The sequence below is a fragment of the Myripristis murdjan genome, chromosome 9 (genome assembly GCF_902150065.1).
Source record: "Myripristis murdjan chromosome 9, fMyrMur1.1, whole genome shotgun sequence".
Taxonomy (NCBI): Eukaryota; Metazoa; Chordata; class Actinopteri; order Holocentriformes; family Holocentridae; genus Myripristis; species Myripristis murdjan.
The window spans coordinates 33,790,835-33,806,735 of NC_043988.1; the positions used below are offsets into that span (position 1 = coordinate 33,790,835).

Below are 15,901 nucleotides of genomic sequence, written 5' to 3' on the forward strand. Positions count from 1 at the left end.
TAAGTGAAGTGGAAAAATTAAAAAAATATTTGATTTTTTTTGCTATTGAGGTATAGATATAGAGGTATTTCTGTAGAGGTAGAAATCGAGAGAGAAAAGGCCCAGGCCGGAGCGTCTCACCTGTTTCCGAGCCTGATGCCGCTGAGCGCCGTGGTTCCGTCTCGGCTGACGAACAGACGGAGGTTACTGTCTGAGAGCCGGAAGCACAGAAGCAGAGTTAGAGACTCAGAGGGGATTTTAACACGGAGACAAAACACAGAGCTGGAAACCTGAGGATGTGGCTCTCTAACATCACTTCACTGCACAAAACTCATCCTGAAAGGCTGAAAGTCATTACAGTCGACGATGGGAAGCCTCTATCTCAGCCAAGTCATATTTTTATTAGTCTCTCAAAATGAAGACTGCATCTCCCACATACCCTGTTTTTTTTTGGGGGTTTTTTCGGCCAAATTTTTTCCTGTTGGCTGATTTGGTTTTCCAGAAGAAGATTAACAGGTTGGAGGTGATTTCTTCTGGCTGCCAGAAGCTGCCAGGAACTCTGAAAGCTTCAGCTCCGTTTCTTCTGGTAGAACAGCGCCCTCCTCTGGTTTTGTGCCATAAAGCAGCACAGCAGCTTTCCTGACGAAGCCCATGCATAAAAGCTGCCAGTCTTCTCAGCAACAGACTCATTAGTTCATGTTAATCATTTCCAAACTTAATGATTTATTGGCATTAAAAAGCTACATATGATAATTTAACAATTTAACCTGGTCTCTTTAATGTTTTCTTGCTGGTTTAGGATTAAATCCCTGACCTTCTCTGCTGTGTCGCCCTTTCGTGAGCCCTCCTGACTTCCTCACAGGGCGAGGCCTTTGCAACAATAAATATGAGAGCGTTTGAGCGATGAGGGTAACAGTGAGTTCATAATGTGGCCTCAAAACTATTATCATGGTGGTTTTTCTAAACACGAGGCTTTTGACTTGCAGTGCATATGGATATAATTAAAAAACAATGTGCACAGTGTCCTTTCACTTCACTTCAAAATGTGTAAAAGTTTATATTTTGCATATTTGAATATTATTCCAAGTGTGAGTGGGGAGCCAAGCAGGCCAGCCAAACCAAAATTTGCCATTAAATCTTTTTTTCCCCTCTGAATCCAAACTGGACAATCAAGAGAAGGAAGCTCTTAGTCACGACTTCAGGACCAGACGAGAGGTAAAAAAAAACAAGCGGGTAAACATGAACATGCATCCATTTTGCTAAAATTTTCAACATCTGGGTCGACTGGGGAAAGCTGGGACCAAGCTGCATGTTTCGGATCAGCAGGCGGCGCATTACAGATGAATTTTCTTCCATGTCCGACTCAGCCTTAGCACTGAACTCACTGAAAACGTTGACTTCACTGTGTCCCTGATGGACGCTCTCATTGAGTCTTTTTATCGCTTTTTGGACACGCTGGCAAAAGCACAACCTCAAAAGTTGTTCATCTAATCTCTACCTTAACCCTCCTATTATGTTTGGGGTCAATTTGACCCCAGCCAATGTTTAACGTCTCTAAATAAATGATTAACATATATTTTTTTTTTTTGCTTCATATTTAATGAGTGTTCCTAATGTAATGGGCACTACGGGGTAAACATGAAATTGACATGATGATATGTTTTCAATGTCCTGTACACACTTTGTAATGCATTGGTTATAAATAACAAAAATCTGTACTTAGAAATAATATAAAGCCATTAAAACACCAAAAATTAAAATTTCTTTACAATTTTAGATCAATCAGTGAGCTTTTATGGTGATTTGCATATTTTTCCAATTGTTGCGTAATACGAATACTGGATGTATAAGTGGGGGTGGGGGTTATGTTTTATTTAAAGGGCTATTTAGGTCGTCGACAAAGAAACATAAAATACTTGACACATAAACCTGACAAATAATTTTGTGGAAGTTTAAACTGCAGGGGTCAAATTGACCCCAAACATAAAAGATGTTCAAAAATGTGAACATAACAGGAGGGTTAACCCCAAAGGAGACCCCACAGCTGACTGTAACTTCAAACAGAGATGATTTCTTAATTTTTTTTTTTTTTTTTTTTTTTTTTTTGTGATCACCTATTTACAAAGATATAAAGAATATGACTTTTATCTGGTGACTGACTGTTGATAAATTCTCAGACTGAGCATCACAAGGATATACTGGAAAACATGTACAACTGAATAGTGCTAAAATATATTATGTCTTATGTATTATATTATTATGTATTATTTTTATTATTATTTTTTTAAATCTGTTGTATGACTCTTATCTTCTTTTAAACCTGTTTTTATCTGTATCCTCATTTTAATCTACATTTTCTTAACCATTGTGTCTTTTATTGTAAATTACTGTGCAGCACTTTGATAAACTTTTTATGTTTTCGAAATGTGCTATATAAATAAAGTGGATTGGATTGGATTGGATTGGATATTATGTAAGTAAACTCATATTGTATGTGTGTATTATTCAGTATAGTCTGCCTAATTTTCCAAGCTTTAAAAATAAAACTTTTTAGGGATTCTCATCTTAGTTTGTGACACTAAAATACACAAATCGCTCTGCACGTCTGTCCATGTTCCCAGGCTTCACCTTCAGTGTTGTTGATGTCCGCAAAGTTTTGGCTCTGGACGATTTTCTCCACGATGTCGTCGGCGTCGATGCGAGTGTCGTTCACCCACGTCGGGTGATTCTCCACCGAGTCCTTCTTCCTCCTGGGAGACGAGACAAGATCCAGCAACAGGACTCCGGTTAAACTTCACACCTTTGTTGTTCAAAGCTGTGCTCATATACAAGCCGAGAGCAGGACGGATGTGTGTGTGTTAAACCATGCGGAGGATTGTGAAAGTGTGTGTGTGCAGTCTTAAAAAATAAAAGCTCCACATGTCCTGTATTTACAGCGCATGTTTAACAGTGAACACCATGTTCCATGAATGATTAGTGGAGCTAGACACACACATTTCCACACAGACAGACAATAGTAATGCTAGGCTGCCTTTATTATCAGACGTGTAAATGCAAATGCTGCCGAATAACCAGAAAGTGTAAATATAATCTGCTTCCAGTCCACACACTACGGCTACTGAAGGGGCAGGGACGGGATAAAACATCAAAATTAAATATAGTGCAGTTTACACACGTGACACTTTGAGTCAAATGAATTGTGAAATCACATTTTATTCTGCTAAGACGGCTTGCACAAACCAGTTTCACAAGTGCTAAATCCAAATTATATAATCTGACCTTTGTAATGACCACACTTTGAAACGGTACGTGTCCTAGCACAACAATGCCACTGCTAGAAAGATCTGTGGCTCAGAAATAAACGTAACTCTGCACTTCATGCTTTGCTGTCTTTGAACTTAAATGAATTACAGTCGTCCCTTGCTATAACGCGGTTCACCTTTCGCGGCCTCGCAGTTTTAGTGCAATTTTGCATGCTTTTTTTTTTTTTTTTTTTTTTTTACAGCACATTGTGTTCTGTGTCCTGATTGGCTAAGGGACTGTAGACCATTGTCAATCAATCTCCTCCGTGCCGTGTCTCCTGTACAGTACAGAATGCGTTCATTCTATAATACTGGACTTATTTTTCTACGAAGGTTTGAACTTTGAGAGTTTAAACAAGAGAGAAAAGTGAGGAAATGTTAATTCCTGTCTGAGAAAAGTGTATAAAGTGTGTAGTGAGGGGTTTTACAGCCTTAAAACATCTAGAATAATTGTAAAAAATAAAGCTGTGCTGCTCTGGGTGGCAAGTCCAGTTTTTATTTTTTCCCTGATCTGTAATTGTCTGGGTCTAGGTTATGTCTCTCGTTGAGGTGCTAGTGCTAAAAACGATTTACTCATAACAAAACCGTTACTTTGCAACATTTGGACTGCTTTCACTGTGGTTTTAGATAATATCACTGCAAAAACACAAAATCTTACCAAGATTATTTGTCTTATTTCAAGTCAAAAATGTCATATTTCCAGTCAAAATATCTCATTACACTTAAAATAAGACATGATCACCTCAGAATTGTTTGTTTCATTGGCAAAATTTGCCAGTGGAAAAAGTGAAAATTCACTTGAAATAAGTGAAAATTAGCTAGAAACAAGAAACAAATTTTGCCAATGAAACAAGCAAATTTTCACTTGTTTCAAGCAAATTTTCACTTGAAACAAGAGACAATTGTCTAAAAACAAGTTACTTCTGAGGTGATCATGTCTTATTTTAAGTGTAATGAGATATTTTGACTAGTAATAAGACATTTTTGACTTGAAATAAGACAAATAGTCTTGGTAAGATTTTGAGTTTTTGCAGTGTAGTGAGGCTAAAGTAGAATGTGTATTTAAACTGCACATTTTGTCTTCCACTTCTAAATGAAAACAGGGGAAACCCTGGTGATACATTTATCAAAAATAAACTGTCAGGAATCAGGATGTTGGTGGGGAACAAGCAAGACAAGGCGTCTGCTCGCTTAACACACACACACACACACGTACACACGTACAGTACCTGACAATACACCCGAGTCATTTTGATGCCAGATGCCAGCTAAACGTTAATACCAGGTGTAAAGAGCACACACTGTTCTGCCACTTTCACTGACTTCACTAACTTCACTACAAACAACAGCTGTTCACATGCCAGAGGGACTTCAGAGGCAGAAACTCTGCAGCTACGACAATAATTCACGAGCCGTTTGGTCGCCGCGGCTCTCCCACCTCGCCGACAGCAGGAGGAGAGAGTGCTGCCTGTGAAGCGGCAGGTTTAACACCTTAGAGGGAGTTTGTTGGTACCTGGGGGGCCTGCTGGGGGGTAAGACGGGCCGAGGGGGCCGGGGGGGCCTTTCCGGGCGGCAGGTGTCCTTGTCGCCCTCTGTGGGGGTGTCGGAGGTGACGCCCAGGCCCCCCGAGGTGCTGCTTCCTGTGGAGGTGTTCCTGCGGTGTGTGAGGTCCGACAGGCTGGAGGAGCAGGAGTGCTCGGTGCTGTAGCCTGAAAACACCGAGGAAGAGGAGGGGAGGCGCTGGTCAGAGGACAAACATCACACTGCAGAGATAATGAACTAGATCCACTTGGTATACATTTACTGACAAGACACAAGAGGAGAATAGTCAGATTTGCAGTGAGAAATCTCTAAAATCATAATATGTCATAATGGAAAAATAAAAGTGCAGCTTGCCACATGTTCCTTCAGTGAAAGTCTACAAGTATTCTCAGTTAAATTTAGTTCAGTGGAAGAAGTAAAAGTAGTTCACAGTGAAGAACGGTTCCTGTCAGAGAGTTAAATTACTGCTGCATTAACCTGTGAGAGGTGTTTGACTGCTGAGGCTCTGACTGCTTCATATCCTGTTGGCTGGTTTACACTCTAACAATGCAGAACATCGGATGTTTCGCATGGAAAAGCTTCTTCTGCAAAGGAACGACTAACTCCAGCCTTCAGATAAATGTAGTGCAGGGAAAAGTACAAGATTTCCCTCTGAAATGCACAAAGTCTCAGTGGATGGAAACACTAAAGTAAAGAGGCAGAACCTCAGAACTGGACTGGAGTTCGGGACAACAGGACGTGGACTGAGACACGCTTCAGCCCTGCAGATTTGAAGGTTTTCATTACAAAAAGCTCCATATCCACCATAGATTAGTGGCATATACACTGAAAAGACTATTTTCTAAGGTAAAGAATATGAGAATATTCACTCATCAGTTTAACTTTCATTCTAGTCATTTTGCCCTTTTCAAAATTGAAATACAGTTGTCCCTCGCTATAACGTGGTTCACCTTTCATGGCCTCGCAATTTCGCGGATTTTTTTAGTGCAATTTTGCATGCTTTTTTTTTTTTTTTTACTGGACTTATTTTTCTACGAAGGTTTGAACTTTGAGAGTTTAAACAAGAGAGAAAAGTGAGAAAATGTTAATGCCTGTCTGAGAAAAGTGTATAAAGTGTGTAGTGAGGGGGTTTACAGCCTTAAAACATCTATAATAATTGTAAAAAATAAAGCTGACTACTTCGCGGATTTCGCCTATTGCGGGTTATTTTTAGAACATAACTCCCGCGATTAACGAGGGACCACTGTACCTCATTTAGGAATGCGATTCTCAGTTTCTAAAGAATAAAAAAGCATAAAGGGTCCTTGTGTTTTTTCTTTACCTGAGATTCGGCTGTGCTGGCTGGCGTAGCTCGAGTTGCGAGAGTGACCGGACTGGAAAACTTCTGCAGGACTGGACTGGGTCACCTCTGATTCTTCCAGAAGACCTGATGGCAAAAAGAAAAATATACCGCGGCACATTAATTACAACAAACTCTTTTTGAGGGAAACTGTATCAAAAACATCTTTCCAGACGTTTTTCCAGAGTCTTCTGGAAACCTGGCAGCAAAAAAAGGCAGTTTACTTTCAGACTAGGAGTACACAATGCATGCAAAGTACATACACATCATAACATGGTGCCAAAAACCCGTGATCTCTTGGGTCTTGCATGCACAAGGCTGATAATGATTGCACGAGAGTAAACTTTTTTTTCTTATGGGGGCAACAAGTTTCAGACAGCTGCCGTGTGCTGTGCAAGATCCTCCGGTTTTCAAATCACGCTGCACGTTACAAAAAAAAAAAAAAAAATCTTTCATTTTTCAATTTAAATCAAACTGACAAATCCTAAGCATTACCAGCTCATTTCCTTGGCAGGAAAATTCTGACAAAAGGAAAAAAAATAGGAAAAAAAAGTGTTTCAGATCTTCTTCCAGGGGGTTCTGGCAGGGCTCAGAAACACATCTGGCTCAGCGAGTTCAGCCAAGATCTAAAGGCAGAGGCGGAGCTGAGCAGCTCCACAGCCGGAGGGGGTAAACATCTGAAACGTGGTCGTGGAGGAGGCAGAAACACAGCCAGGAGTGAGTCAACATGGTGACGCTAACACATGCAACGCTTGGTAAACAAACAGCAGAGGGTAGCTACAGAACATACATGTACTTGAGACTGTAAGAAAAGTAAGAGATCGCATGCAATGTTTCATAAACTTCCTGCTTCCAATCAGGCTCGATTAAAATGACAGCTGGTTACTGTGAACGTACACAATTCTGGCTACATGTGATGAATCAAACTGTTGACTCAAATGGTGGTTTGCAAATTCAAATTGCAATCTCAGTCACTCCAAAAACAAGTAAAAGTTTTCTTTCTCAAGTCGCCAACTAGTAAATCGTGAACTGAGCTGAATCTCCATCTTGATCTCCGAGTTGAATTTGGTCTGAAATCCATCGTAACAAATCTCTCCGTCTCATGTTCAGTGTTAAAATTCTGTTTTTGTTCAAGAAAGGTAAAAAAAAAAAAAAAAAAAAAATCTGCCAGTGGGATGAGATAATCCAACTTGGTTCCAACGCAGTTTCAATTGTTTCAGGAATTTTTCTGCGAACAAGTATAACTGTGTTGAAACAAGGCAGAATAAGACCGATTGTCCGACTAGGATGAGGAAAATGACACTTTAGTCAAGAAAAGTCTGAAACAAGTTGATTTGCATTGGAAACAAGTGGGATTTTATGAGGGATCTCACCCGCGGGCAGGTTTTTTACCTGATTTTATCACTAAGATAAGACTAAACGACTTGTTAAGACTTGTTTTTGTTTTTTTTTGCAGTGTCCTGACCCAAACTCGACTGGACCTGGACTTGAACTGGCTGAGACTGGACTGAAGTGAACTTGCCTACACCCCGGGGTGCGGAGCTGCCTGTGCACGCTGTCCCACCTGAGCTGATGATGGAGGGTCTGTGCTTGGTGCCTCTGCCCAGAGAGACGCCCCCGGCCGGCCCCAGCTCTCCTGTTCCCTCCCCCTTACAGTCCAGCTGCAGGGTGTGCTCCTGGCCCGGGACCGAGATGGACTTGGCTGTGCTGGGAGGCCTGCAGGAAACAAACAACAACAACAACTTAATCAGCATGAAGCCTCAGCTCACATGTTTGGATGCTGATGCTGCAGGGAAACCGGGTCATTTCAAACAAACACGTGTGTGCAATAAGTAAACAAACCAATGTGCATGGTTAAAATGGCAATTAAAGAATCTAAATAAATGAACAGGGCAAGACTAATCATAATGTTCCTCTGCAAAATGATCAAAGCTCTCTCTGGGTCAGTCAGTATCACAAAGGTCACTTTGTTCTGACCTGTGACTGCAGCGCCATCTGCTGGGCCAATCAATGCAATGTTTTAAAGTGGAGAGATTCAACATTTTTTCCATCAAAATTCATGCAGCAGTAAGAAAATGCATGTGACAGACTACCAAATAACTTAATAAACAAACAAAGGCTATAAATTTGAGACAATTTCCATCAATTTGAAGAATAATCAGAAATGTAAAGGACTCACGTTTTGAAACACGGATCTCCAGACAGGAGGGTCATCCCAATGATCACCTACAAGAGACACAACAATTTACACCACGTTTGGGGTTTTCATTTGTATTTGAACTTTCCTGGACATACAACTTCCATTAATGTGCCAAAGGGAGGCTTGTCAGCCCTCCAAAAGCAAATGGCACAAACCGCTCAGGGTGTGAAAGTGAGAGAAATTACTTTTTTTTTTTTTTTTTACTACCCAGTTAAACTACTTGTAAGACGATCTTTGAAAACCCTGTTTATCCTCCTCTGACCTAAAACTGACAAAGTCAATCGCTTTTTTCCTTAAACAGTCACTTTTTCCTCAGTAGTTTGGCAGTTTTCCTTCTGTCCTGCACACTTGATTATATTCCGTAACAGGAGATATTGGAGCATTTCTCTCCTCACCAGTGACTCATCAAAATTACCAATATACTGTGCATATACAAAAAGAAAAAGAAAAAGTGAGGTGCAAAAGGCTTGTAAAGTTGCAAATAGTGAAAAATAATAGCTCCTACTCAAACATAAATTCATGACGTGGGTTTTTATGCAGCAGTGAACATGTTTCAGCTTGTTTGGCAGCTCGAGCTCGAGCAGTAAAAACAACTGGAGGGTTGGGTGATAAATAGCCACTGCTGACGTTAACCAGGCTCGGCGGCGTGAAGCCGCTGGGAGAAATGTGGTGAGAGAAGCCAAAGCCACCGACTGGCCAGAGTCAAAGTGCAGTTTGAGCTGATGGCCTCCGGGCGGCGCTGCACAACACCTAAAACTCAAGCGTGAGAGCACTGAGGACTCCTTTATCCACAGAGGAGTTAATATTGCTTCATTTTCCTGTGAACTGACAGAGCTGCTTTTATTGACTCTGTGTTCCACACTGATGAGGAAATTTATAAAGAATTACATGAAGCTTTGGGTCGCTGTGCGGCCTTATCATCTGATGTTTCTCTAGGCAATGATTTGGTATGTGCGTTTATCAGGGCTCCCACTCTGTCAAATGAAAAATTCCCCAGCGTTTCCATGACATTCCATGACTAAAACGTTGAATCAGTGTAACTTGTGGTTTTTCTCCTTGACAAAATTTTAGACACACGTCAGACTCAGAATTTGTTCAAGTTTGTTTTTTGCTAAAGTTCATTCTTCTGTTTTATTCTGCAGGGAAAATCAACACAAGGTGAGTACAATGAAAAATATATATCATGCTTGGTGAATGACTAGTTTGTGTTTTTTTTTGTTTTTTTTTAAAAGTCAGGCTGACAAAATTCTACGAAATTAGCTGCACAAATAATTTTTGTGTCTGTAACGGACTTTTCAAGATCCTGTGACTTTCCAGAAACCCTCCGACTCGTGGGAGCCCTGCTGTATTGTGCGACCTGCTTACGAACACAGGTTTTCATTACAGGACAAGAAAAGTAGAACTGACCTGAATTCATCAAGTTCATTTTTATGAATGAAGAAACAACAAAAAAAAAGCAAAACTGCTGCTACGTCGTGTTACAAACAAGAAAAAAGGTAAAAAGGAAGAACAAGCGCAGCTGCTCTTAGAAGCCGACGACCTTTAAAAAAATTAAAACAGTATTTCTGGAACAGAAAAGTACAACAGAGAGGCTTCATGATTGAGACAATAAATCTAAAAATACCTTTCTTTAATGGTCTTATCTGTCAAAATGGCATGCTTGGTGGACTTTGACCAGTCAGTAAATAGGACGCATGGAAAAGGCCAGTGCCTCGGAGTCAACAATAAGGCTTTAAGTATCATTATCTATAAAAAAAAAAAAAAAAAAAAATTACATTAAAATGCTTGGGCACAGACTTTCAACATGAAAAAGGTCACAAATGCCTCTGATTTTCCAAAGACTGGTTCTATCCCAACACCAAGGAAGACTTTTCTTTATGGTTTTCAAGCCTTTTTCACCTCGCTCTGCTTTATTTTGTTATATATATATATATTTTTCCTCTCAGTGTGTGTGTGTGTGTGTTAATCTGCAGCTCCTTGCCTTCAGTATGGAGTTGTCCTGCCGTGTGTTCTTGGTGTCGTATCCCTCCAGCAGACAGCAGCGCACGGTGGAGCCAGAGCCAGCGAACTCCGCCATGTTGAGGTCCGTGAAGCCCAGCTGAGGGCGAAAACAAGACGGGTTAATTCTAGAGCGGCTAATGCCGGGGTTCGCATGATCTTTTTTACTCTGGCAGGCGCTCGGAGGCGGGAGAAATTTCCGTGTGACCCCTGTCATTTAACGCCCCGCGGAAATTACATCTTTCACGCCGCAGTCCTCTGATGTTTACTGTACATGACAGAGGGCGAAAAAACCTCCGTCTTGTTCCTCGGTGGAACAGAAATGGAGCCGGATGAAGGGAGACCTGTGCAGTCGCTTTCAAAGAGGCCAAAAAGTCACGGCTGCTGCATTTTTAGGATTTGAAAGCGATTAGCTGAAGCTCCTGTTCCGTCAGAGCTGTTTCCACGTCAGCCGTACCTCAAAACGTGTCAACATGAAGGAACTTTGGATATCCCATGTAATCCTTTTGTAGGGTTAATGCACACAGTTTCACATAATGCACACCTTTTACAAATTTCTAATGCACATATTTTTATATTTCTTATTTCTCTTTGTATTTCTTGTAATTTATTTCTTCTCCTGAGAATTTGAGCGACTGCGACTGACCCGGTTTCCCCGTCAGGGATCAATAAAGTGTTTCTGATTCGGTTTCTTTTTCTGAAGCAGAGGTGTTTTGTGTGTTTGAAGAAGTCAAACGGATAAAGAGGAAAAAAAGAAACGGCACCACTGAGATCCGAGCTCTGCTTGTCATTTGGACAAAGAAAAGGAAAGAAGTGCAGTCAAACATTAAAGCTTTCCTCTGTGTGTTCTGTACCGTCTCGCGTCTCACATGATGACTGTCAGTCACCTGTTACGGTTTTCCCTGAAGTTGGTTTTGAGTCACCAACAATAAATAAAACCACGTCGAGTGCCAGTTCCTGTTTGCTGCTGCAGTGGAAAAGGGCACTCGGCTCACATGACCGCTGCTGGATGTGTATTCCAGGGATTGAACCTGTGGCTTTGTGGTGAAGGGAGATTCTCTGTAACCACTAACGCAGCGTACGCTTTCCTTTCCCTGTTTCAAAGGAGCCCACTGGGATCAAGAGCATTTTGAGAACGAGCTGATTAGCCCTGTAAACAAGTGCAATTATCTCATCCCACTGGCAAACAAGAAAAACACATTCACATGGGACTAGAGGACTTGTTAAGACGGACTAATTTCGCAGTTTCCCTCTAAAAACAAAACCCGCAGCTTCTTGCAAATGTAGAAGTGGCCAATGTCGCTGTTATGGTGATGTCGGATGTTTTCTTTTTGTTTTGTTTTCATTAATTAATAACACAGCCCCGTCGACACACTCCATTCTTCATCCAGTTTTCCTTTTTCTTTAGCAGCTACTGTTTCCAGAAGTGCGTACTTAAGGAAGCCTTAAGACTTCCAAGCAGGGAAACAGGTTATATTTAGATGAGGGAAATCTAAATGTAGACCGGGAGAAAACACAGGAAGCGGTTCCTGTCGGGCACCAACCTCAATGGATCGACAGAGCTTTACGTTCACGAGGGGGCTGACCTTGCACGCTCATTCACAAGGTGCGACAAATCCGTCATCGGCTCTTACGGTTCGGGGAAGAGAAGTGCTGGCAGGATGTTTTGCCGATTCCCAGCGAGTGTAAGTGTAAGGCGGACAAGTTTGCGATTTATGTGCGTGCCAGCTCGGCGGTGCGCTTGTCAAACCGCTGTGAGGAATGCAAATATTTAGATAACGTGACATTAATATTAACAAGCAGTGACATAAGCACATCCGTGAGCGTTTCGACGTGTTTATGAATGCGTGGGCCGGAGCGAGCGCGGGGCAGACACGGGCTCTTACCTTCGTAAACGCCTTTCCTCCTTTGAGTTCCTGCAGGGGAAAACAGGAAGAGAGTTATGAATCCGCAGAAATCCCACTGATCTGCTGTTATATTACACAGGCTTCCAATTACAGTGAACCAAAAGTAGGGCTCCGATTACAGGGCAGGGACCACACTCGCGCTGTCTGCCTGCTCCAATGGACAGGACATGGCATACAGGCGGCGTTCACATTTAGCTTTGGTCAAACTCAAAGAGAAATCACCACCTAGGCTGAACTGCTGTAAAGATGTCGTCAAACACACATCAGATGCTTGTACATCCAAAATGGGAGGTATGAGCTTCTGACTTGATTGGTATTCAAAACGCATTAAATGTGGGCATTGAGATAAAGTTTTTTTTTCACCCAGTGATCAAAAAAGTGCTTGTTGCTTCAGCATCAGCCTGAGGAGCAGAGACCGCTGCTACCCAAGTAGACAGGAAACAACTCGAAACTTGGGTATCACCGCTATTTCCAAACATCGCTGCTAAATACATACTAGGGGTGTACAGCCATTGCACTATTTGTATTCGGGTTCAGATTCGGGCTTTTAAAAAAAACTTTGGATTCGTTATTTGGATTCGGGAAGAAACCGGAAGTGGGTTCTAACTTCCGGTTTAGCTCTCGGCGAACTAGAACGGGAATAAAATAATTTAATCGTGCGGCTCTTCTAGACTTTCCTAACGTAATCAGACTGAATGGATCAAATTCTGCTAGTCAAACAACATGTTTTTTGTTACGTTTTTTTTTTTAATCTCTTGTAATTGGCTCAAAATCATGCTCAAAACACGCATCCAAACGTTTATTTTTCTTTAGAAAAAAGCTCACTAATTATTTGTGTACTTCCGAATATCGTATTCGGGTTCGGGTACATACCTAATACATACTAACTCATAAAAATGATATTTCCAACACTGAAGGCATGATAAGTGTGTCTCGAAAGCTTTTGAAGCGGTCTGCGTAAATTTTATTGGCCGACAAAATCCATTAGTGGATGACGCTCACTTCTCAAAAGTACCAGTGTTTTCTGTTTATTTTATCAGCACTGGGTTGTGATATTTTCACGCACTTTGCTTGGTCTAGCCAACTGAAACACATGGGATGTTTTCAATTTCTTCACCTTACATGAATCAGAGCCTGAAAAAAAATCATTAAAAAAGTGTTAATTATGGCCTAACATTTACTTATTACTTCATTACATTGTGTCAGAAAGTGTCTGTTAACTGTTAATAAATGCTTCACTGGGTGGAGATTTTTAAAAAAAGTGTCTTGTATAATGTATAATGACAACAGACTAGACAGTGTGGTGGTCAGCATCGCTCTGTGGGTAAAGACTATTTTCACGACGGCAAACAGTGACAGTGTGTCTAAAGAAAGTAGGTCTACAGTGACGTATGTGACTGTGTGTCTGAACAATATTTTCCCCTGTGCTTTCCCAGCCTTTCGGTGCCATTTCCAAACATTTTACGACGCAACACCAAACTTATTCTCCATCTGTTTCAAGACTTTCCAGCTTTCTGCAGAAAATCCTGGCTGAGGCGGTGATGTTATCAGCAGAGATGCAAACAGGCTGACAGATGAAGGGAAAAGATCAATGTTGCATCCGAGCAACTTCGATAGGACTGGGTGTTTACTTTGATTTATCATGTCGAAAGAATCCTAAAAATCCTCACCTTCCTGACGGACACCCTGCAGACGGAGGGATCCAGGACTCCCGTGTGGGGGTTGGCACTCATCTTGCACACAAAGGTGAACCTCTTCCTCCAGCGGACACAGTTCTCTTGGACCTCCTCTCTGCAGGAGAAAAAAAAAATAAGAGCGCAGTGGGGACACATTAATCTCAGTTATAATACAATTTGGTCTGCAATCTCATTTGGTGTACTCTCATGCTTCCAACACATTTTCCATTTTGAAATTCTTCACCGTTTCCAGACAGTCATTAGTTGACTTGCAGATTGGGGCTGATGATAAATGCGTGACTCGGTTTGAGGGCGACTCTGGCAACAAAACTGTTAATGATGTTGCTCGACTCGCAACCTCATCATGTCCAACAGGAGTTGGTTTTACTAAACAAAATGTGTATTGGTGTGTGTGCTGGCGCATACAAAGGATATCCTTTTCCAAACTTCTCAAAGTCTCCAATTTATCAAGGCCTGGCGCAATATCAAATTAATTTCGAGCGCTTGGCTGACTTCCTGAGAACATTTTTTTCTTCCTGTTTTGTGTCGTCACCGTGCCACAGCAACACAATCAAGTTTGTCAAGAGGGGATACAAACCATCGCCCAATATTGAGAAAACAGCATTTCATAAGACCGGTTATGCAAAAGCAACCAGGTTACAACATTTTCTCTGAGCAGCCTGAACAGTTTACAATGTTAGACCTCAGCTGAAACGGTCACACACTCAGTGGTTGAAGTCTGAATTGGTGATATTTTGGTTTGTCTGACAGCCTCTAATGAAATGACATGGATGGATCGTCTCCCAGGCCTTTTCCTCGAGTTTCACTGACGGCAAACCTGTCAAAGGAAACCGCGCACAATGGCCCTTAAGCTGCTGTGAAAACAAGAGTTTGCGTTGTCAAAATGCCTCAAGTGCCTGTGCGTCCTGGGAAATGGGTGGGAAGCCAGCGGAGGGTGTCTGAACAGGCCCCGTCACTGATCTGTTTGTTCCTGAAGACAAAAGTCTGCGCCACGACACAAATTCCCGAGGAAAGTCCTAGAAACCGAACGGTGGTGCGACAGGACCGACAGGAGCGTGTTTCGAGGTTTGCGTCACGGCGTGGGCACGGAAAGCGAAAACATGCAACTTCACGTCTCCAGGAAATTTAGACATCAACCGATTTATCATTTTTCTTGATAAATGTCATCTTCCATCCAGCCGTACATTTTCAAGACAGGTTTAAGCTCTTTAATCTGGCATCGAACATGACTCAAGGTTCTTTTAAGGGTACTGAACTGAGGCAAGTGTTGTTTGTGAAGCTTCATCTGTAATAATCCAACAATTATCGCTTTGTTGTTGAGAAAAATCAAAAGGTTTTGGTGTTTTTTTTGCACTGACTAACAGACTCCTTGCTCATAATCAATCAGCACAATATCCTTATCCAGCAAAAAATCAGCTACAAAAAATTCTGAACATCAACCACAACATTCAAATCTTATCAAGAAATTGAAGGCCTGGAAATGTATGTCATTTTTTAAACTGAAAATAAGGAAGTGCTTTGTTTGCTGTGAGGAGAGGCAACCCTACAGTTCATTACAGGAATCTGTACAGTGAAAATCAAACTGGACATTTTAAGTTCTGTTCCAAAATCATAGGGAAACTATGGGTAAAAAAAAAGTCATTCTATGATCGTTACATGAAATTTTGAGTTCATTATCTCCAAGTCCTCGTGTACCCAGTCTGTGAGGCGCTGTCATTTCGTCGGCCAAATCCTTCAGTTAAACGCTGTGCTTTAAAGAGCACTGTAATTTGTTTTACTGTGCTATCAATTATGTTGTGAAACTGCGAGGCGTGTTTCCTTCTCCCAAATTGGTGGACGGCTCATTTTGGAACACAACTCCCTCATTGGTTTCCGTCCCACAAAATGCAGGGGAGCGACGCCAAATGTTTCCCCGAGTCGATGAAACTGTCTGACGC

The 15,901-nt window shown here is 41.6% G+C and overlaps 1 protein-coding gene across 1 annotated transcript in view; it reads right to left on the minus strand.

The window, feature by feature from the left end:
- eeig1a (estrogen-induced osteoclastogenesis regulator 1a) overlaps positions 1-15,901 on the minus strand; it is a 39,534-nt gene that overhangs the window by 3,153 nt on the left and 20,480 nt on the right. The window contains exons 3-11 of the mRNA XM_030060356.1: positions 13,938-14,058; positions 12,247-12,276; positions 10,344-10,460; positions 8,342-8,388; positions 7,727-7,878; positions 6,145-6,249; positions 4,795-4,990; positions 2,608-2,729; positions 121-190 (exon numbers count right to left, since the gene is read on the minus strand). Coding sequence (XP_029916216.1) covers positions 121-190; positions 2,608-2,729; positions 4,795-4,990; positions 6,145-6,249; positions 7,727-7,878; positions 8,342-8,388; positions 10,344-10,460; positions 12,247-12,276; positions 13,938-14,058 — 960 coding nt within the window. The remainder of the gene's footprint in view (positions 1-120; positions 191-2,607; positions 2,730-4,794; positions 4,991-6,144; positions 6,250-7,726; positions 7,879-8,341; positions 8,389-10,343; positions 10,461-12,246; positions 12,277-13,937; positions 14,059-15,901) is intronic.